The sequence below is a fragment of the Leopardus geoffroyi genome, chromosome B3 (assembly GCF_018350155.1).
Source record: "Leopardus geoffroyi isolate Oge1 chromosome B3, O.geoffroyi_Oge1_pat1.0, whole genome shotgun sequence".
In the NCBI taxonomy this organism is placed as follows: domain Eukaryota; kingdom Metazoa; phylum Chordata; class Mammalia; order Carnivora; family Felidae; genus Leopardus; species Leopardus geoffroyi.
The window spans coordinates 95278687-95303523 of record NC_059337.1 but is presented as its reverse complement, the minus strand read 5'-3'; the positions used below and the strand labels follow the sequence as shown (position 1 = coordinate 95303523).

The 24837-nt window shown below is 33.6% G+C and overlaps 1 protein-coding gene across 2 annotated transcripts in view; it reads left to right on the top strand.

The window, feature by feature from the left end:
* MDGA2 (MAM domain containing glycosylphosphatidylinositol anchor 2) overlaps positions 1-24837 on the top strand; it is an 865051-nt gene that overhangs the window by 656155 nt on the left and 184059 nt on the right. For both annotated transcript variants that reach the window (XR_006704997.1, XM_045450889.1), the window contains exon 8: positions 8672-8965. Coding sequence is in view for 1 of the 2 variants with exons in the window: in XM_045450889.1 (XP_045306845.1) it covers positions 8672-8965 (294 nt within the window). In the remaining variant the exon portion in view is untranslated. The remainder of the gene's footprint in view (positions 1-8671; positions 8966-24837) is intronic.

Here is a 24837-nt window from a genome sequence, read left to right as displayed (position 1 = left end):
TTTACCTCCCTATATCATTACTGTGACCAAATTAAAATCTAGTAGAATTGCTAACTTTATAGAAACCAATTGGATTGTTGTGTTTTTTTTTAATTAAAAATTGAAAGTGTTAGTTCATGTGTGAAAAATTATCTTGAAATTCATACACTTTATAATTAAGCCTTGGATCATCAAGAGGTGATTATTAATCAATAGTTTTCTTACTTTGGTTACTTAGTAACTGTCATTGGTGCTCTATGAATCACTTAAGAATTTATCAAGCACCTCTGAAATACTTATTTTTTTTCCTCTGAAATACTTTAAAATGTAACATGGTGTGGGAGCTCCTGAGGAAGTAGATAAAACGTGGTGCTGACCCCAGGACATCTGAGCTACTTTGTAAGGGAGAGAGGCATTTTGTTCTGGCATATGTAGAATGAAATGGATATGCTGTAATTTGGAGACATGGAGAATGAATAAAAGACACAGAATTCAAAGAGACTTAAGGGAACAAGAAACTTAAATTGGGCCTTAATACAATGGGGGATGATTGGATGGGTATTATGAGGGTAACATCATTTCTGGAGAGAAGGAAGGAAGAGAATGAGCCAAGTATATTAAAAGAACCCAAAGACCTGGCTAAATTGAATAGAGGACTTTTCACAGAAAAATTGCAGCTTAATAAAGTTTGGCAGGTAAGGGGCAAAACAAGCAATGGGATTTAGACCTCTATCCTAGAAAACAAGTAACTACTGAAGATATTTGAATGGTGGAATGACACGTTTTACTAAAGACTATTCAGAAATGGTAAGTACTTTTAAGGAGGGGAAACATTAATCAATGAGATTTTAGTAACTCATTTGTAAGGGGGAAGAAAATCCAGAAGGAAGTGCAGCATTCAATATATTTGTATTATATGACATTGCATTAAATTATATTAAAATGTTGCTCAGAGAAGTTCTGCATATTTTAAAACAAACTACAAAAACATTCTATGTGCTACATATCCTATAATTCACATATTGTCTATCTCTGTGATTTTACAAAATAGGAATTGTTTCCAATAAGTATCCATTGGTGATTTCTATTCCTTTCATGGGAAATAAACTATAGAATGTTGCTGTCTTTCATCAAACATTATGTTCCCGGTCATGGTCTCTTAAAGGAGGCCAGTATCAGCAGGTTCATTCATAAGTGAGAAGTCTTTAGAATGCTGGATTTCTTTATCACCTTGAAAATCTTTTAAGCACATCTTACTAAATATTTAGTAATTGATACATATTAATTAAGCTTATTAGTTTAAAAGTATTTTGGTGGCTTGGATTGGAACTAGTTTTAAATGAATAAAATTCTCGAAATTCCCTTATATAGTCATATGAATATTCCCCAATGGCCATAGACCTCACTTTCTTATATGTTTCATGTATTAAAGCAGTTACTCCTACTTTCAGTTGTGTGTTCATATCAGCTGTGAGGTTTATATTACATTAGATTAGAAAATTTCCAATATTAGGGTATGGAAGTTTTAAAATATAGATTACAATAATTATATTATTCTCACTTATATTGGTTATACTTTTTTGAGTGGAAGAGAAATGAGACATGCTGACAATTTCACTTAACTAATAGTTTATCTTGCTTTTCCTTAGTCCATTGTGAGAAGTCATTACTGATGTGCCGTCAGTAAGTGTTGCAATTGCAAGCTATTTAGTTCTGTATGTCCATGTAAAATTATTTTGTGATTCCTCATAACTTCACATTTTGAATATATCTATGTGCCCGTCTCATACTTATAAAGCTAATCTGTAATATGTTAGCAAAAATGAGATTGAGGACTGCTGATGTGGACGCTGAGAAAGCACTGAAGTGTGATAGAATATCTTTACTTAAAATTATGTGGTCTGAAATAAGGATGTTACGAACCTTGGCGTCTCAGTCAGTAGATCACCAAGGATGAAACTCACATCCAGTTTATAGTAAATTTTTAAAATTCACATGTTGTTTTTGAAGGTTACCAAAACAAAAACAACAAACAAACAGAGTTGATTCATTTGAATTAGTTATATCTACAAATTCAGTATTTACTTGAGTCTTTCTTATATTCCTTTATATACATCCAGTCAACTTGAGAATTCCTGAAGTGTGACCTCTAGGGGTCACTTTTATAAACACACATTTTTCTGATTTTTTTTTAATGTTTCAAATACAGATTATACATATTACTTTGAAACATACATAGGTGTTATAAACGATTTCTCCCTAAAATTCAAGTATAATTAAATAATGACATACCTATTTTAGGATTCTTGAAAAATGGGAGTCTGGATGTCCTCCTGGAGAAAACTCTACTTACTACTTAGTTTATTATGGTTTTTATGTTAAAGGAAATATATATTTTCTTTTAATATCTCTTATTAAAACACACTATAAATAGTTATGTGTTTTAAACCATTGTCTGTAATTAGCATATTCTGATGTCTTTGTTTCAGATCACGTGATATTTTCTCATACAGTTCAGATGAACTAACCTTCCCCTGCATTCTTGTGAGTGAGAAAATAGGCCAGTCATTTTCTGAGTAATGACTAAAGATTAAATTTCGTCAGCTTCCTTCCTACTGAAGAAATAAAATCATTTGAATTTTCGATATTTGTTTTATTTTACGGTCTGTGATACTATGGAAATGTTGACAGAAAACCAGTTTGAATTACTTGTCACATATTTATTGTTTAGAATGAGAAACTTTGGTGTCACATCATGCTTTTCAAGTTTCTCTGATTATAGCATCTTCCACAGTAGCATTTCAGATAGCACAAATCAAAATAGGGGCATGTATAACCTATATGTCATAGAAGGTACCTTTGTGTTTTTACCAGGAGGAAATTTTTTTCTACTGAGTACATTATAGATAAATGTGGATCTCAGAGGGGCAGACATTTCCATTTTTTCTACTTAGTTTGATGCTTTCACTGGAGACGATGTTTCAAGAAAAAATAATTCAGTTGATTAGCAAAACGATGGAAAAAACATCATGACATAATTAAATGGCATGTCCTCAAGCTAGCTCTTTCTGTTGTATTTGTTTCGTTTCATTTTGTTTTGTTTTAATTTACAGCTTATCTATTTGAATTTTTAAATGAAAGGTGAAAGAAAAGATAAACTGGTGGGTCCTTTTTTTGACTCTCAACTTTCTCACACACCCACACACTTCTCAAGATATACCACATCTGAAATCCATGCTAACAATATATTTTGCAGAAGATTCTGCTACTTGTATGGGCTACTAATTATAGAAGTAATACTACATTTCATGATTTATCACTTTTATAATATTCATGATTTGTCTCTATTATGTTTATTTCTATTATACTCATAGCCTTTTATCTTCTTATCTTTCACCCTTTTTGCCCTCTCTCCCTCCCTTCCTTCTTCAATGTCATGACTTCCTGGTCTCTGCCAAGCAGGAAAGCAGGGCACTTTAGAGATAGAATAAGATACTGTGTCTTTGAGGAGCTTGTCTGTTCAGGGGCATAGAAGTGGGAGAAAATGTAAGGCAAAGCCACAAGTACAGGTCAAACAAATATACAGTGTAATATGTGTTCAGAAAGAGTGAGCAAGCAACCCAGCCTTAGTGGTAGGCAGTTATCACAAAAATGATAATATTTGAACTGAATCTCAACACATGAGGCAAGCAGGAGCTACTAGAATTCAGCAAGGGCCAGACATGCTGAACATAGAAAAGAAGTGCTTGTTCAAGGGCACTGAAGTTCACCAGTCAGTGAAACTGCAAGAGAATGAGTGTTAAAGGAGTAAGCGTTTCTCAGACTGTGTTGAACAGAATGCTATGTCCAGGTGATACATTTGTGTTATTAACAAATGGAGTTTTTATCAAATGAGCTTTGGAAAATTGGTTGCATTAACATTTTAGATTTCGCTGAGCTTCTTGGAACCTATGATGTACTAATATGCATTGTCCATATTGTAGAAGAATGAAAGATGAAGGGAAATATACAAAGAAAGTAAAATTCATCAATAATCCCACACTCAGAGGGAACCACTATTAGTGTTTTGGTATAGTTCCTCCTGGATTTTCTTTTCCTCTAGATTTTTCCTGTATAAGCCTCCTGTTCTCCTCTAAATCAGTGCAAAATTGCCTCCCTTTCTTAATTTGTACATTCAGTCTAACATGTTTTATTGAGTTCTTACTATGTGTGAAATAGAGTGCTGGATACTAACAATATAAAGGTATATTTTCTTCCTTTCAAGAAGCTCCTTGCTAACATTCGCCAGCATATGTCTTTTTGATATAAAATTTTGATACTGTTTATAGTGCTCAGTAACATCTTTTACTCAATCATAGTGGTAACAGCTATTCATATTCACTAGAATGTTTTTTTCTTAGCAATCTCAGCATCTTTATCAATAAATGTAGGTGTATTACATCATCATCTAAAAGGCTGCATCATATTTTATAATGTGACTGTACCATCATTTATTTAATGGATCTATCAGGCTGTTTTCAATCTTTTTTTAAAAAATTAAAACAGTATTATGAGCACTCTCAATGAGTACTGTAGTTTTCATAGTGACATGAACAAAATTGTATTTAAAATGATAAAGCTTATAGCAGGGTAGTAGGAAGCCTGGAAGAATTAGACTGGTGACAGAGACCACTTATTGTAGTGTCACAAGAAGAGAAAATGATGAATTCTACTGAGAAGTCTGCCTCTAGCCAGGAAAAGAAATAGGCAGATATGAGAGACATTTTTGATAGAGGAAACAACGCAGCTGATTAGAAGTGGTGAGCAAGAGGAAATGGTAAAACAAAATTCTGTAGCTTTCAGTTAGCAGATGAGGTGTGTTGATAACTACCAACTAAGTCAAGAAATAAACAGTGCTTTGGTTTGGGGATTTGAAAGACTTTGGGGATATAGAAGTAGGCTATAATCATAGACTGAAAGAGCCTTGGGATAAAGTTAGAATTTGTGTTATCAACATATAAAAGAGAGAAATTCACGAGAAAAAAATGAGATCTCGTAACAAGAAAATTTATAGTAATAATAAGAGAGTTGACTGAAGAATTCTAAAGAATGGAAAATTTAATGTGGAGAGAGAAGACAAGCCTATGAAAACTGTGGGAAGTTGTAAGGTCTTCCTGGCCAAGAAAGTTGCAAAGAAAGATTCACTCTGATTTCAAGATTTAAAAGCCTCATGGAAGAGATGGAAACAATATTTTAGTTGAGTGTTGCTGTTTAGCAAAATTTGGGATAATTTATTTTAAAAATCTATTTTTAAGTCATCTAGATTAAAATTGAGTCTTACATTTACGTAATTTTGATTAGTAGGGAGGAAAGTTTACCTAAATAAATAACATAAATAAATTTATAAAGGGAGTTTTTGAACTATGTAGCATGATAAACAACAACAAAAAGTTATATAGCTAGTCCATTATGTATTTTGTATTAGAATGGCCTAATGTAATAAGATCTCTGAATATTCTTCTTACTAATTCAGGAAATACACTTTCATTTAGCTCCACTTCTTTCCTTAACATTTTGCTATTTGTTTTTAGGGTCATAAGATTAATAACCTTAGAGCTTATAAAGTACAAATTCTTATTTTCAAAAATGAAGAAATTAATACTCAGAGTGATTAAGGTTGGCCAAGGTCATGTGACTTATTTTTGGAAGAGATGGGAGGAATATTTCAAAAACTAATACTCCATTGAATAATCTTTTAATTTATAATTTATTTTCTTTTATTTCATGTAGATTTATCAGAATTTGGAGATATGTTTGGATAGCTATATTTTATAAGCAGTTTTGACTTATACATATGAAGTATTCCAATATAGACAGAGATTTTGAAGATAACTATAGATCTGTAAGATATAAGATAGATAAGGTCATTTGCAAAGAGTGTGTAATTTACCATTTTAAATTCTACCTTGGCTCTTTTTATTGTCCCTGAGACAGTGATCAAGAGATGGGCAGGGAAAATTGGTCCATTTTGTCCCTAGGAGCACAGAGGCCATGAGCAGGAGGAGTGGGGTCCAGTGTTAGCTCAAGTTATTCATTCCAGACACCATAGTTTACTGGAGGCTCAATATTGGCCAACTGCTCTAAATTAGCCTCAATTTGAATTTTGATCAAATCAAAGTGTTTTTCCTCTCTTATTCTCAATGTTCTCATTTGTTAAATTTTAATTTTAAATATTTAATCCTTAGGATTATCAAGGAAGTAAAATGCCAAACCTCTAATTATGCCTGGCACATAGTAGGAGCACAATTAATGTTAAGTGCAGATATTGTTGCTGTTATTCCGTATGCTTTCTCATGGAGGGTGAATAAATATTACATCTTCCCGATCCTTTTATAAGATGCCGCTTAGAATTGCATCATTCCCTTGTGGTTCATTTCAAAAAGAACAAATTATTGGGGCGCCTGGGTGGCTCAGTCGGTTGAGCGTCTGACTCCGGCTCAGGTCATGATCTCGCAGTTTGTGAGTTCGTGTCCCCTGTCAGGCTCTGTGCTGATAGCTCGGAGCCTGGAGCCTGCTTTGGATTCTGTGTCTCCCTCTCTCTCTGCCCCTCCCACGCTTATGCTCTGTCTCTGTCTCTCAAAAATGAATAAGTGTTAAAAAAAATTTTAAAAAACTAATTATTTAACTAAGTAATTTAATTTTTTAATATTTACAGAAGTTAATCAAATAATTGATCATGTAAGTTTTAAAAATGTAGCCATTTAAAAATATATTTTATTGCCAAATTCTAGAATGTATATATCTGCTTCAAGAAAGTGGTGGTTAATGAAATCATATGATTTTTGTCTTTCTCTGACTGACTAATTTCACTTAGCATAATACCCTCTAGTTCCATCCACATAGTTGCAAATGGCAAGATTTCATTCTTTTTGATTGCTGAGTAATACTCCATCTTCTTTATCCATTCATCCGTTAATTCCTATGAGTCCTTTAAGAGACAAAACAGATGAACATAAGGGAAGGGACACAAAAATAATATAAAAACAGTGAGGGGGACAAAACAGAAGAGCCTCATAAATATGGAGAACAAACTGAGGGTTATGGGAGGGGTTGTGGGAGGGGGGATGGGCTAAATGAGTAAGGGGCACTAAGGAATCTACTCCTGAAATCATTGTTGCACTATATACTAACAGATTTGGATGTAAATTAAAAAAAATTAAATTAAATTAAAAAAAATTAAATGCAAGGAAGTGGTGGTTAATATTTCATATTTTTTTCTAATTTCTAAGATGTATGCATTATTTAAGTAACTTTTTTTAAAAATAAGAAGCAAATGAAGGAATTAAATGAAAGGAAAAAAACCTGAAGATACTTAAATAGCAAGATAATTAACTTCCCTATCACTTTGGACTCAAATTTATTTTCCTCTATGTGTAACAAGAGCTATAACAGTTCAACGTTAAGTTGAAAAATAATTTAAAAACTATGTTTGATTTTGTTCTTGGGCACTGGAACACAGTAATGCCAAAAGGAAGAATAAAATCTTTGCCTTTTTATCCATATATGCAGTGATACCTCTAAAGGAAGCATATGATGTTTCCCAGAAGGGTAGAATTATTCCTATATTTCTGGTTATTCTTATTCTGGCATTCTAAGTTAGCCTTTGTTTTTTGATAGACATTTTAATTGCCCAAATACAATGGATTTCATATATGTTTGTATAAGAAATAAAAGTCTTCAGAGGAATAGGTAATGTTTCTAAAACAATACACTGAAAAGTATTTGCCTCTTACTGGTTCATACTTTTCACTAAACCCTAACATAAATATATTCCAGCACAGTAAATTTCACATAAAATGAATGTCTCATAAATATCTTCAGTAAACTAAAAAATTAGCTTTACTTGAAAAAATTACAATTATTTTCTTGTTGAAATATGTTCTCGAAAATTCACTTAAAATTAATTCCACAGAAATAGGGGCAAATTGTGACAAACTACTTATAGTTATCTCAAAATGTCTTAAAACGAAATTATGTGAAATGAAAATGTTAAAAATATTAAAAGTCCAAAAGAGAAGAATATAGTGGATTGTCAGAGTGTGGCATTCTAAGTCTGTTGTTGCATTCCATTTCCATCAGGGAGAAAACAAACCCTAAATGTTAGCAATTTGGCAACATTTTGTACACCAGAGTCAAAACTTCTGATTTTCTATCAGAGGTTCTTTGTTTTCCTTTTCCTATTACTTGCATTTACTGTGCCTGCTAAGTCGAAAATGTCTCTTATCCCTTTCTTAGAGCATCTTTGGGTAAGAGATAACAACATAGGAAACAAGACTGAAAAGCTGGATCCTACCCTCAGCAAGCAGGATCACTCTTCTATGAAATGCAGATGTTAAAAACCCAGCTAATGACTGATCATGACAAGTCATTGAGTAGATTGTTCTTATGTTGACCATTCATGTTCCAATTTAATGCTTTATTTATTTTGCTAATGTTGTTTAAATACCTCATCTGTGAGAGTCATAGGAAAACAATTCAGAATTCTTTTAAGTGAGAGTATGTGCCACTTACTCCCAAGGTCTCTATTATTTTTGTCATCTGAATTGTCACACTTCTTCAACCAGCAGAAATTGTTTCCTTATGATTTTCTGTGTTTGGATATGCTTTACCAGTTTATACTAACCTTGAAAAATTTTCTTTTTCCCATTTCAAGTTCCACCCAATCTGACTGTTCCACAGGAAAAATCACCTCTGGTCACCAGAGAAGGGGACACAATAGAACTGCAGTGTCAAGTAACTGGAAAACCTAAACCCATCATCCTCTGGTCTAGAGCGGATAAAGAAGTTGCAATGCCTGATGGGTCAATGCAAATGGAGAGTTATGATGGAACACTGAGGATTGTGAATGTATCTAGAGAAATGTCAGGAATGTACAGGTGTCAGACCAGCCAGTACAATGGATTTAACGTGAAACCAAGAGAAGCCTTGGTGCAGCTCATCGTGCAATGTAAGTAATGTTTTTGTCTGTTTCTACTGGGGACAAAAGGAAAGAAAGGATGTGATGATTCGGCTAGTAAAATGAGGTGAATTTTGGTGTTGGATTAGGATAAAATATTTCTATATTGTCACTACCCGATTTAAATTATAGTTTTCCCTTAAATCTGCTTATTGCTTGAGTTAGAAGTAATAGAAAAGAACAGTATCAGTGGTGTGTGTGTGTGTGTGTGTGTGTGTGTGTGTGTGTGTTTTGATTTTGATGGTATTATGTGGTTGGTTAATGCCAAAGCATCAACAAATCTAATGGTGAAAAACTGGCTATGTGCAATGAAGCAGAGTGGAGACTGCAAGTAATTGCTAATTCAGATTACAATACTCTTGTCTTCACAATTCTTGTTTCTACTTCAGGCTGTTGCTTGCCCTTTGCCCAAATTATCCACCTACTCCAGTGCACCCCTCTGCTTAAACTGTGGAAACCTCATCATTAAACTGCTATGTTTGCATATCTGAAGCTGTAAGAGTAGATTACACAATTTTCTAGTCATATTGAGATAATTCACATATTAGGTACTGAATTTTTGCTTGATTTTGGTAACAGATAATTGTTTCACTGTAAGAGTTAAATATAATAGATTTTTAACTATTTTTATTGAAATCACTGTTACACCTCTAACAAAAAACTGGAGACACTGTGTGCTTTGAATTTGCTTTTAATATTAAAAGTACCTAAATTCATAAAGGTAAGAAAAAATTTAATGATGTCCTGATGTTGGGATATTAGAGGATGCCCTGGTAAATTGGATGGCAGGTGGTACAGATAGGGCCAAAAGAGAAGAAGCAAACTAAACACAATCTTTTCAAACTCTGGTAACGCTGCTGTAAATTTTAATTGATGTGTATTTTGTTAAATACATGTTGGCAAAGTCTTTAAGAATATGAATGGATTAGATGAAAGTACACACTTCAATAAGAAATGATATTGTTTTCTTTCTATGGTTCTGTAACTCAGAAAATGGAAAACAGAATTTAGTCCAAAAATGTCTCTTTTTATATTAGATTTAAGGATGTCAGCAAATTGGATTAACTGACTTTAAATTTGAAAGAATAGTTGAGATATGGAAAGATTATGTTTGGGACTAATAAAAAGTTCATTTATGTCTGAGGTGTGTGAGTGAGGCTGGGAGGAACAAGGTTCTGGGTGCTGTTTACCGATTCTCTCTCTCCATTCTGTAGAAACTCAGAATCTAGTGTGCTGTTTGCCCTATAAATATGCAAACTGATATTTGCATAGGATAAAATATTTAGTCAAATACCTTGGCTGATTTCCAGTTGATTATTCCCCAATAATAAAGCATTTAGATAGCAAGTTCTATTCAACAGTTTAGTATTGCTTTTTCCTTACTGGTCTTTGTACTCATGACAAGCTCATGGGTAGGAGGTTCATGTGAAAATAGGTTCCAGAAAGAAAAAGAGAAAAGAATAAAAAAAAAAAAAGAGGAAAAAAAAAAAAGATACTTTCAAGTGACCATAGAGGAAACTGCAGTTTGGAATACTTCATTTTGTTGGTAATCCCAGAATTCTGTGCTTCCTCTAGAGTTAGGCACAAAGCCTGTGCTCTTAAAGGCTAGTTTCAGGGAAACTAGTGTCATGCTGCTCACACCTCTCTGGGGAATCTGTGATACAAATAAAAGCCATAGAACCCACTGATTATAAGGAATTTTGAAATAAAGTTTTAAGAACCAGGATCTCCAATCTCCATAGAATATACTAACCTTCAGAATTCTATTGGCGAGCTTTTTTTTTTTTTTCTTTGCTTCTTAAAAAGTCCCATAAGAAACATTACGTTCAGCACAAGGTTTAAAAATTAAATCTTGTAATAGTGAATGAAAATAAATACTGGCACGGTTCTCTCTAGTGTCACAGGATGTAATTGACTAAAAAACACAGATAGACATAGGCAGAATCTAGTTCATTTAATGTAAGTAAAAAGATCTACATCCCAAGGTGACTTCCCAGAGCAGGGGATAGCATCTAACATCACTTCCTCTCAGAGGCAAGCTTCCCTGGCCTACTGGGGAAGTCTTGCCAGTTCCAGGTGAGGATGCCATCATGTCTTTCAAGAAGCTCCCTTTCATGTATTCCCTCTTCTTGTGAAGAATCTAATTCTGTGTCTGAGCATTTGCCAAGTACAAGTAACTGGTAACAACTCCAGATTATTCCTGAGTGAATCAAATGTTGATATTCCAGGCACATAATACCTGCTAGCAAGTCCAACCTGCATGCCTACCTAAGGCTTATTCCTGCAAAACTAATGATGCAAGAATTCTGGTATTTTTTAAATGATAAACATTCCAGCTTTTATAGTGGTTTCTTAAAGTCATGAAAATAATATAGCATTTGTGCTAAACTTGCTGTCATGCTACATGTAGGAAATATCCATGTGAATATAAAATACTAAGTTATTTCATATACATGTGCACACACTTATACATACATATATGTGCATATATTTATATTATCTTTAGTAATTAGTTATATCACTGAAGCGAACAAGCGTTGCTTTATGTATGTTGTATATTCTCAGCATAATATATTTTGCACTATAGCTATTCATTAAATCTGTGTGGTAAATGTAAGTTATGGTACCAAAAGGAACTATATATATGTGTATACATGTGTGTGTATATATAAATATATATTGCATATATATGAATTGCATATATATATAATATTGCATAGTGTGTATGTGTGTATATATATATATATATATATATATATATATATATATATATATAAAGCTCATACTCCTTGCTTCCTACATGACTGGTTTTTATTATTTAGGTTTCAGGAGTATCTGAGAACTTGTTGCATAGAGTTTGAGACCTGAAAGTGTTCAAGTATACGAAGAAGATGCCAAATTATTCTAACACTAATAAAACACCTCTTTCAGGACTTGAACTCTACGCTTTAGTTTATGATTTCTTTTCTTAGAATATTTATTACATTGGAAACTTCTGGGGCAAATCTGTTTTTCACACACATGCACACATAATATACACATTTATATATAATTTTATGTCTGAAGTGTAAAAGAATGAAAAAGAGATCATCATAGTAAATAGGAAACCAACAAAAATCTAGTATCTCTAAGGCACATTTTTTCCCCTTGTTTACTTTTACTGTGTCCAATTAAACAGTCACCAGTCAAAAGGACTAAAGGAGCACAGAAGTAATTGTTGAGATTGTACGTGCCTAAATATAAATAGTATATATATTTCCATATTATATAGATAATGGACTACTTTGTAGGTTTAATGTTCTAAATTGCCAAATGAGATTTAATTTTAGCTAATGTTGAATTAAAATTATGAAGCAATCATCTTATTAAAACTTTTGAATTATTTGCTATCTCAATTAATTTGCATACTCTTAAAGAACAATTTAACAAGTGACAGAAGTCTCAAGGTATTTTATACCATTCTATAGCCTGTTACGAGAAGCTACATCACCAAAATGAAATAGTTTAAATTACTAAATTCTTGTGTACATTGCTTGATCCTGGAAAACAAACAAACAAAACTATTTTATCATAATATTTTTAACTTTTACATTTGCCAATTATCACAAATGATATGGGCCAGAATAAGTAGCTGCAAATATAATTATAAAAGTTTGAAAAATAATGATTTAAAGTTAATCTAAACTTTTAAAAATTTGCTAGGTGAAACTACAAAGTGCAATATGAAGTTTTAATAATATTCAAATTTTTAGCCATTATTTAATTTCATCTCCGGGTATTTGGAACTGTATAATTCTTTTGTTAAGTTTCCAGCTCATTTTTATTTGAAACCGATTTATTCTCCTACAATAGAATCTTTGAAAAGAGTTATATGTGTTAACTGATCCATATCATTTAAAAATCATAGTGTGTATAGAGCTTATTGAACAAAACTAGAACAATTTCCTAACAAAGTTATAGTAATAAAATGATAAAAAATAAATGATTTAATTGACCCATTAGAGTAGTGATTGTTTGAATCTTGATTAAATAAAAGTCCCATTGGATGAATAAATTCAAATATATATTTGAAAGAAGGAACTAAGATATGCCTATTGTCCCCCTAAAGGAAATTGTTGTTTTTCTTATATATGTATTATATAAGTATACTTACAACATTATGTACTCTGAATTTAATTTCATAAACTGTAACATTTTATTTTAATAAAAGCTATCCTTTAAATGGTTTCATCTCAGAGCACTGGTAATATCTTTCAGTTAAGTGAGTATATTTTGAAATACAATTTTCTTGAAAATCAGTTGGAGAAGATATATACTGCATTGAATGTTACTTTTATTATCAAAGCTTCATTATATATATGCACATTTGTTGCACCTACCATACAAATAGGAGAAAATCAAATTTAATTTCATATACAGGGAATCTACTCAGACTTGGAAATTCCAAAGACAGTCTGGCAAAGTGAGGTCCCTTATCATTTGGAATGAAGGAGGAGGCAGGTAGTAGTCTGGGACTTCAAAGGGAAAGAATGCAATTCACAGGAAAATGAAAAAGAGTAAATGTTTGGTAAGCAAATATTTGTTGCGTTAGTGGGAAACAGTGGGACACAGAAGACTTTGATCAAACAGGCCTTGCTAGGTTCCTCCCAGTCTATCATACCCTAGTTTATAGCATAATGTAATTATCTATGGTGATAGCTCTCTTTCTGGAACAGGTTCTCTTTCTAAATTCTTTGTAGGCAGTTGAGGGGGGGGGAGGTAAAGAGGTTTTCCTGAATCTGCTGGGCCTAGATTGCTTTTTAACTGAAAATAATCTTCCTGCCAAAGTGGCCCATCTTGGGGTGGCCTACCCTTGGTCCCTACAAGAAGATCATGGAACTTATACAGGAAAAGAAACTTAAATACAGATTAGAATGTAATGCTCACTATTGTTAAGACAAGTTATTGAGTAATTTTGTGTAATGTTGAGATGTATAGAATTACTATTGCGTGAATAGAACTACTTTTTGGAATTTTTTAAACAGAAAAATTGCCCTGAAAATGATAGTGGGGCTAGAGATTAATCTAAAGTTAATACAAGAGACAAAGTAACTATTGATTAAAGAGGATGCAAGCAATTTGCCTTCACACAGGAAGATGTTAAAGCTATCCAAAGGAATTTATAATTAAATGGACAAGAATTTTAACTTATTAGCAGAACAATAAAAGGGCTTCCAGCTCAGTAGCCTACTTACCCAGATGCTTTCCCTATTTTCCATATTAATTCAGTCTATCCCTTCTCAACCTTCTAGACAAGATTATTTGGTGTTGACTCATTAGCTAGGTTCCTTTACTCCCTTCTCCTGTTTCCACCAATTTGTCAACTGCTTTTCATTATTCAAGTCCTGGCTAAATCCCTTCCCTTTAGAAAGCCTCTTGGTACTGGAGAAGGGTGACCCATTTCTAGAGTCTCAATACTTTGGAAAAGTTCATCACTTTTTAAAAGTCTGCCTGGTAAGAAATTATTAACTTCATTATTAACTTAATTAACCCACTAGAATGTAGGTTGGGGAAAGCTTTTAAGTTTGCTAACTATAATATTTTAAGCATTCATTTTTCATATTTTATGTTTAAGGATTATTGCATAGAATTTAGCATTTATTATACAGAGTTCTTTTATTTGAATTAAATGGCTATGTTGTTGTTTGCAGCAGTTATTATAAACATTAATCAACTGAACCCTAAGGTAATGTTAATATTATAAAAACAATATTTATGCTATTTTCTCTGATCCTACCTTTCCTGTCCCCCAGATAGTTAAGATCTTCTCTTTGGAAAGAAGAAGCAATATTCTTATAAGTTGGTGTAAAATTTAAACTGTATAAAATAAAACTCTCGAATTTCTACTTCAAGTCAATATGTCATATAAATATATCTTACCTCATTTCCCAGTGGATTTAATGAGAATTATAATGGAGCTGTCTTGAAAACAGATGTGTTTAAACATTTTATTTTTGTATTACTACTGAACATTTGAAAATTGAACTCCCCAAGTGGATATGTTATTCTGCAGAAAGTATTTAGGATGAATTTACTTGAGCTGAACTGCTCCTGCCCTCCCAGGTAATCAGTCTCTTTGCTCCCTGTTTTCTCCCTCTTCCAGAGAGGATAGCATGGTAAATAACCATCTAAGGGAGTTATCAGAAAAAACAGAAAATCTCTCTCTTTTTAAAATATTTTTTTAATGTTTTTTTTTGAAAGAGAGAGAGAGAGAGCACAAGCAGGGGAGGAGCAGAGAGAGGGTGACAGAGGATATGAAGCAGGCTCTGTGCTGAGAGCAGAGAGCCTGACGTGGGGCTCAAACCCATAAGCCATGAGATCATGACCTGAGCTGAAGTAGGATGCCCAACTGACTGAGCCACCCAGGGGCCCTAAAACTCTCTTTCTAGAGAGCTTCTCAATGTAGAATACAGATGTGATGTCTTTATTGAACAGTCAAGTACAGATTATCTGGAAAGAGGATAGGTTTATTCAGAATAAAGATCATGTAAAGAAACTATATCCATAATTTATTTCATTGTTGCTATTTTAATGTAGATACAAGCATGGTTTAATATTTAGAAAGCCTTAAACATTAAAAGTTTTGTTTTCAGTGTCCATATAAAGAAGTGGAATGGGGGGGGCAGCCAGTTTTAGAAGGATGATTAAAAGTAGTCCAATTTAACCAGTCAAGTCTTGTGTTTATTGATATTGTCAAGTTAAATACTTAGGCCCACCCCTGTAGTGCAGAAAAAAAATTAAGTGTAAATAACAGCATTTCCATAATACTGAAAAGATATTTTCCCTGAAATAGATCTGTGATTAAATTAAATGTGCTTTGAATGAGGAAAGTTTATACTGTCTCCTTTCCCAGTGTCTTTTCCTCACCTCCTCCCTTCCTCATTTTATGGAAGTATATTCTCTAAGAGAGGTGAATAAACACATATATCAATAAATGTGTGACTATAAAATTTTTGTAACTTTTTTCATTGTAGTTAAAAAGGGATTTACCTCTCATCAAAAAATAAATGTATTCTTCCCAAATATAGAATTTAGACATCTTCTAAATACCATGTTCTTCTCCCATTAAAATAAAAATGTAATAATCCTAATCCATTAAAATAAATCATACGTAGAAGTTTATAATAGTATATCCCATGGACATGCCTGTGACTTTATCAATTTATTGTAAATAATATACCACCAATAAAATGCTTTGTGTGTGGGAAAATATAAAGTAGGCAGAAGACATGGCTCTGTGGTTAAGAAAAAAATCCATAATCATTTCAGAAGTTAGGTAACAATGTAAGAAATTGAATATCAAAAAAAGCAGTTAGTCATATACATAAAAGCAATCAGGAAGTGAGAAATCATAGGCCAGTGTTGTGAGAGAAAGGCATGACTTATACTATCCCTCTAACCAGAAGACACACATTTAATCAGTGTTTAAACCACCTGCAAGCAAATAGAATTCATAAAGAATTTTAGCTTATGTTTTGTTAGTAATTTTGTCTTTATTTATTATCAATTGTTTGATTATCTTAGTTTGATACTTAATACCAGCCCCATATTTTTTGTCTTTGCATATATTATATTGTTTTGGGTTATATTATATTCTGTTTTGTTAATAACTTTTAAACTAGTAGTAAATTCCTTTACTATGTAAGCTACAGGAGGGTCTTCTTAGGTGCAATTATTTCCAAACCCAATGGACTACCATAGACACATATGGCATCAAATTCAGTTTATAGATATAAGGTTGGAAGCACGGCTTGCTGGCATGCCCTCTCACTCCCCACTCCTGGGGACACTTGAGAATTCTGGAAGCACGTTTGCCTGTCAGGACTGAAAGACGAGTTATGCTACTGGCGTCTAGGGCTCAGCGGCCAGGAATGCTGTTAGATGTCCCAAATGCATAGGCCAAACTCCCGAGAAAGAATTATTCTGCGTAAAATGTAATAATTTGTTTTATGTGGGGGTTGTCCTATTAATTTAAGGGAATTTAGAGGCATTCTTGGCCTCTAATCTTGAGATGTCAGTAGCAAGCCTCTCCTCACGTCATGACAAAAAAAAAAAAAAAAAAAAAAAAAAGAAAAAATGTCTTCAAACATTGCCATATATCCCTTGATGGTCAAACTTACCCAGGTTAAGGCCCACGACCTATATAATGGCTCATATGTACAAGAAAGAGCTACATAATTTGGGGATGGGAACTCTGGCAGAAGCTTCTGCCCCACAGGAACCAATGTTTCTTATACCAAACCTATAGGTACAACTGCGAAAATCCCTGAAGTTACGGTCACTACACCAGTAGCTCAAAGCTATGGCATCCTATTAACTATTGTTCCTCTATTTCTATTCCTCTCAATCTAGAAGCAATTTAATACAAAAATGTTACCTAAAATCAAAGTTGACATTCTTCCCTTGTCAAGTTACCAGGGCAGCAGAGCAGAACTTTAAAAGAAGGTCAGATTCTCATGCAGCAGGGAAAAGGCTTTTGTCATTGCTTCAAATGTATCTACTCTTCATCTGCCATGCTAAACTTTCTTAGTAATTCTTTTATGTTAGTATTGTTTGATCATAATAATTACAGTTGTGGATATCAAGCAAGTATGTTTCCAACATACTTCACTTTTTTTTTTTTTTTTTTGGACTCCTCTTCTGTAAACTGCTGTGCCTGTATTCTTTCTTTGTAAGACTTTTGGCTTTGTATCTGGGTTTGGGAGGGAGTAGCTGTATTTCATGCTGTTCCATCGGATCATTTGATCTCTTATGAATTCCTTTCTTCTGGCAAATGAGTATTTCCTTGAAGCCTTAAAGATTCTAGTAGGAAAAAAGCAAAAATTCTTCAAAAGGAAACTTTGAGACTTAAGCTGACCATGCATTGTGAAACTGAAAGAAATTCTCCCTTGATTTCACACATATTAGATTTATTTTAAACGTGGAAATTACTTTTTTCTTCTTAATTCCAAACTATTTTCAAAGAGAAAGAAGTGAAACACTTTTTGGAAAATTAGTGAATGTGTGGATTTTGTTCTTTAATATTGTTTCTCAGTGAATGAAATAAAATGTTTTCCTTCAGGTTGTTATGTAGCTTGGGTAGCATTGTTTTTTTTTTTTTTCTTTTTTCAATTAAAGAGGGGTTTAACTTTAAAAAAATAATCAATGCTGGATAATACTAAAAATTAAGCAGAAATTAAAAAAATCTTTAAGAAAAATGACATATATTTTCTTAGTATGTTAACTGTTTGCATTGAACTGTATGAAATGGCAGAATTAATCTGATGTTCCTTCAGTTATTCTCAGTTACACTCTATCTGTCAGCATCAACATTTTTTCCAGTGATTCTACTATTTGAAGATATATGTTCTTAAGCACAAGCTAACTGCTTTGTGTACAACATAGAATGATAAAATATAATATTTTATTGCTGAGTTAAAAGACACAAGTAATCTGAGTATGTGAAGTTTTCACTGTAATTACCGACTTAAAACCTGAAGCTACAAATGTATGCAAATATTTAGAGAGATATAAATGTGTATGATAGATGTCTGTCTGCCCATCTATCTACCTTTCCATCCATCCAGCCATCAATCCATCTGCCTCTCTCAATGTTATTAGCTTCATGCATTTTGCATCTTTACTGAGTGAACACTCATTCTTATTAATGCATTTTTCTTCTTTGCCTTTTATAATTCCATATGTGCTAGTTCTGTTTTAACTTTCCACTTATGTCTTTATTTCTGTTTATTCTTCCTTTCTCCAAATCAGGTTTTGTTTCTATTTTTCTTTTACTCTACACTCCCTTGCTTGGCAATTTAAGGACTTAAACTATGACTGTGCAGATCTTCCCTGCATTTGTATCTGGGACAGTCAGGCAGCTTCTGTGAATTTCAACTTAGTTTCCTGATTTATTCTAAAATCTAATATGACTATAATTAAACTTATAGTGATTCCTTAATTATTTTTTCTCCTCTTGAGTTCCCTGCTCCACCTAAAAAGATCTCGCTCCTCTCTGTTATGAAAGTCATCATTCTATCTTCCTTCTTTCCCAATATGCAACTGAAAATCAGGATATTGGATTCTGAAATTTGAGATATGGTTTAAATTCCAGCTTTGCTACTTTAACTGTAATTTCTCTCAGTGTTCATTCTCCATATCTGTCATCTCTGAGGACCAAATTAAACGATGCCAGAACAGTGTTTATCCAATGTTTGGCACATAGATAGTACTTCCTGATCATTAGCTCTTAGTTCTCAAAACCTTCTCAGTATCTATTCAGTCCTCTCCAGTCCCACTGTCATTTTCAAAGCTAGGTCCTTTATCTCCTGCAAGAAATTCCTATTTTTCCCCACCTCTGATCTTCTCTTTCCCCCTCAGAACATCAGTGTCAGATGAACATTCCTTTTTTTTTTTTTTTTTTTTAATTTTTTTTTTCAACGTTTATTCACTTTTGGGACAGAGAGAGACAGAGCATGAACGGGGGAGGGGCAGAGAGAGAGGGAGACACAGAATCGGAAACAGCCTCCAGGCTCCGAGCCATCAGCCCAGAGCCCGACGCGGGACTCGAACTCACGGACCGCGAGATCGTGACCTGGCTGAAGTCGGACGCCCAACCGACTGCGCCACCCAGGCGCCCCAGATGAACATTCCTTTATGAGCAGGAACACTTTCGGTTGCAAATAACAGAAAATTCTTATCTAAATCCTCTTTTTTTTTTTTTTTTTTGCTTCTCCTCCAAGGATTAACTCCAGTGGGATCTGATTCCCTTGGCTTAGGTAGCCATTCTGTATAGCAAAGGCATGGTTGCAAGCGCTCGTTATTCCCTCTTTAGAAATTCTGTATTGCTGCTCACTACCCATGATTCAAAGTTCAGACTGCTAGACTTGGCAAACAGGATCCTCCACTGTTCTTTGAGATCATATGCCATATTCCAGTCAAGGTGAACATTTCATTATCCGGTGCACTTTTGAATTTGGTGCTTTTTATAATTTCATTTTTTTCCTAATGAATATGCTTAAAGTCACCTCTCCTGAACCTACTCTTTACCATTTTTAAAGCAACAGTTGAATGCCATTTGTCGCATAAAATTTCTCTCTGAAACCTCCAGCTGTATTTAATCTTTTTATTCTCTAAATTGACACTTTTTTTTCTGGACTTACCAATTTCAACATTCTATTCCTAAATTATATATATGAGATATATATAATAGATATAGATATAGATCTTCTTTTCTCTCTTTTTTTCTCTCTCTTAAGAACATAAGTTCTTTTTTTCATGAATCATGATTGTGTCTTCCAAAAGGACCTAGATCAGAAAATGCATAAACTAATAAATTATTTGAAATAGGTACTTCTGGCTTTGGTCATGTTTTTCAGCTGCTGTTTCGTTAATGAAGATATAACATTACATGTACAGTTTTTACTATAACTATGAATATGAGTACATTTCTAGGGGAGAAATAAGTTATAAATTGTAGGATAGGTTCTATTCTGGCACTGGTTCTAATCCTAGATTTTTTAAATTATTTTTTATTGTTTATTAATTTTTGAGAGAGAGACAGAGTGCAAGTGGGAGACAACAGAAAGAGAGGAGACACAGAATCTGAAGCAGTCTACAGGCTCTGAGCTGTCAGCATAGAGCCCAATGCGAGGCTAGAACCCACGAACCGTGAGATCATGACCTGGGCCAAAGTCAGACGCTTTACCAACTGAGCCACCCAGGCACCCCTAATTCTAACTGTTTTTAATGTGTGACTAACTCTGTCTCTACAACCAATTTCCTTATGCAAATGAAGAATTTAGTAGGATGATCTCTAAGTCATGGTCAAGTTTGAAATTGTTGCCAGTAAGTGTCTGATGTATAATTTATGCATATATCACAGCGAACCCATATTTTAGTAGCCATTTCAGGAATCTCCTAGAAACTGTGTTTGAATCGAAAAGATGCATGATGAGGGGCATCTGGGTGGCTCAGTCAGTTAAGCGTTTCCACTCAGGTCATGATCTCGTGGCTTCCTGGGTTTGAGCCCCACATCAGGCTCTGTGCTGACAGTGCAGAGCCTGCTTGGGATTCTCTATCTCCCTTTCTCTCTCTGCCGCTCCCCCTCTTCTGCTGTCTCTGTCTCTCTCAAAATAAATACATAAACTTTTTTTAAAAAAAAGATGCATGATGACAACATTTCATTGGAAGAAGTTCCCAGTGTTAAAATGTCTGTTCTGTGTTAAAGACGGGTAAAAAATTTAAAAAAGATAACCTGAAGACAAGTAGAACATTAATTATATCTGCTTTACATCTATTGCATCTAGAGAAAATACATTTGAAGTAATGGAAAAAGCATTCTTGGTATATAGATAATGACAAGAATTTAGTGTCTGTGAATTAAAATTTCAGAAGTTTATTAAACGTATCATCCTTGTGAATTTTACTTGAGTCTTTTCCTTTGTTTGGTTTATGATTAACTTCACTGTAGAGTAGGACTGATCACTAGGTACAGTACTGAATCCATAAACTATTACAAATATCATGCATACAAATATGTGTTATTTTGCAGTTACTTTTAAACACTGTGGATCTGCTATCTTATTAAGGATACTACTGTCTGGTTTCTTCTTTAGAAAAAAGAAGCAACTTTTTTAAAGCAACTTAAATTATTAAAGTTAAAGCAACTTAAATTATTTTATTTTTGTGTGTATGTATGTCTGTTTCTATGTAGATATCCTTTGCAGCTTATCTATAAAGAAAATGTACAAAGCAATGGAAAGATATGGTAGCTTGGAAATTAGTACTTTTCTCTCAAACACCATTTTATCTCACATGCCTAATTTAAAAATTAGATTGCCTGTTTGCTTTAGCAAGAAGCTTTTTCCAAAAAGTTTCTGAGTCTCTTTTTCTTCAGAGCAATCTGTTAAAAATTTCTGCTTCCAATGTTTAAACATATTTTGTCAGCTCATTTGAGTAAGAAAACCTAATTTGTTCAGCATACACATTAGTATTTATCTGGAGTTGAGTAAGATTTTACGTGAAATGGCCATTTTGACCTTGGATAATAATAACAGTAGTATTTGATAAACCATGTGACAGTCCAGAGTATGTTTTGGTTCCCTTCAGAGGTCTTGGGAAAGCATGATTATTTTCTGAGGCAGCTTTTGAACGTTCTTACTTTCAGAAACTCTCTTTCTTTACCTCCCTCCCTCTTTGTCTTCTCTCTCCCTCTCTATACACAAATATACACATACATACATACATACACACATACATGCATGCACACACACATACATATACACATGCACACATACATGCATACACACATACAAAATATGCACATACATATATACACACATACACACGTACCTACACACATACATACACCCATACATACACACATATATACACACATACACATATACATATACACATGCAAACATACACACATACATACATACTTTTAGGGAGTTTTAATTTGAGTATATCGCTCCTTCTTTGAAGATGGAACATACTTTTCACTTGTCTGTTTTCAGATTCAGACTGGTTTTCTCTAGAAATGTACATGAGAAATTCTGGATTTTTTCCCTTCTTCCTTGTCCTGAAGATGAACTCCATGCCATCCCATGCTGTGTAGTACACTTGGTCCCAAATTGCAGCTTAAGTGTAATTATTGTTTTTTTTTTACATTGATGACAAAATAAACCAGTGTTTCCTAAGACTCATATCTCACCTGGGGCACCTGGGTGGCTCAGTCAGTTGGGTGTCCGATTCTTGATTTCGGTTCAGGTCATGATTTCACAGTTTGTGGGATTGAGGCCCACATCAGGCTCTGTGCTGACAGTGTGGAGCCTGCTTGGGATTCGCTCTCCCTCTCTCTCTCTCTCTCTGCCCCTCCTCCCACCCCTCTCTCAAAATAAATAATCTTAAAAAAAAAGACTCATATCTGACCTTATTACCCCCAACTCTGGGCTCCAGTCATCTAATGTTTTCATATTTTCATTAATTCATTTGTAGAACTACTTAACACTGTTGTGTTTATATGTATGATTGTCAGAGAGGTTTCCACAAACAAAAAACTAAATTTGGTAATCTGCATATGTATATTCTTTTGTTGACACTTGATCTCAAGCTAATGCCTTGAAATTTCATGTTTCAGCTTGAATGGGGTCCTGAAGAGCTGGGCTCAATAATGTCCATAAAATTCCAATAAAGTTTCTATATTCATCTATATATACTTAAATTAATAGGAATGCAAATGCGTACTATTTCCCTTTTATTAATAGTAATGCTACATAAGTTTAGTTTAGATATAATACTGGTTTTCTATTGGGTTTCATTTCTTTTACCACGCAAATAATAATTTTACTTAATTTTTCCATAAAAATGTTGATTGTTCCAAATGCCTTTCCACATTGTTAAAATAACATTAACAACATAACAACAACAAACAGTGGACTGACTTAAAAAGTAAAGCCAAATTACAAGAGAACGTGTACTTGTAGTGTAACTTCTATGCCTCACCGTGGTTGTTTTGTATATTTCCTTATTTTTTTCTAATTTTGTCAAAATAATGACTATTTTTCCTACATTGTAGACTCAAAACATTGGCATTATTTTTATTCTTCACATAATTATGTTTAATTTATCACTAAATGCTTCATTCTTTTCCAAGATAATGGAACTGTTTCCCTGTCTTTCTCTCTCCTTTCCATCTCTCTCTCTTAACATGTGAATCTGGCTGTTCCACCTGTAATAGTGTTTATAATCTGTCTTTTATTTCTCTGCATTTCCAGTCTTTGCTTTATTCCCTTGCTTCACACTAGTTTCTGCATTAGCATCTTGGTTATGAAGCCATAGCTCCAAAAGATCTCGTAGTTTGACCTAGCTCCTCACACTGCTATGGTCTCCTGTGTTGCCACCTTGTGATGCTGGTTGATTAAACTTTGTCCTTTCTTCCCACTTTTTACTAATGAGAAGTCAGTTGTTCAACAGAACCTTTCTTTTCTCTCTCTCTTTGTTTTCCCCACAAGTGCACTATATTCAAGTGTGAGTATATTTTAGTTTCTGCAGAATTACTAAGCCTATAAAATTGCTGAAAGTAAATGTGCATGTGTTTTTAGAAAAAATTTTTGAACAAAAAGACACAGACAAAGATAAAGTGCAGTACTCAATGTTGGTATAGCATTATAATTGATGAGATAATAGTCTATTCATGAAATTTGACTACACTGCATAAGACCTTCTGGGCTTTGCATTGCAAGTACTTTTTTTCTTTTTTCTTTTTTTAATTTTTTTTTAGTTTCAACCTTTCACTTAAAGTCTAGTTAGTTAACATATTGTGTAGCAAATATTTTTTTCTTAAACAATTGCTTTTTGTTCTTGCTGCTCAGTAGTGTGCCACATTTATTTACTTATTTTCACTTTAATCTGTATTCAAATGGGAAAGCTTTAATTAATTTTGTCAATAACTACTTACTGTTTTCTACCCATTTTTGTGCTAGCATAAGGGAAATTCAAATAGGAAAGAAAGAGAATCTGTATGCTAGATATGATGTAGAGCCAGACAAAAACTTTTAACGCTAGTGACAGAACACATACTATGTGAGCACAGAAGAGAGGATGCTGGTAGCTAATTATGCTTGGTCCTGACAGTGTATATGTTTGGTACATGGTTTTACATTTGATTTCACCAGTACTGACAGATGTGGATATGACTGTGTAAAAAGATTCTCCCTAATCCTCTTACTTCCTTTTAATTCTCTCAACTTAAACATCTTTGCAAAATGGCTTGAGCCCCTACAACTATGGGGACTTTCTAGCCTGTCTCCCTAATATTTCTGGGGGGCCTTGATCCTCCT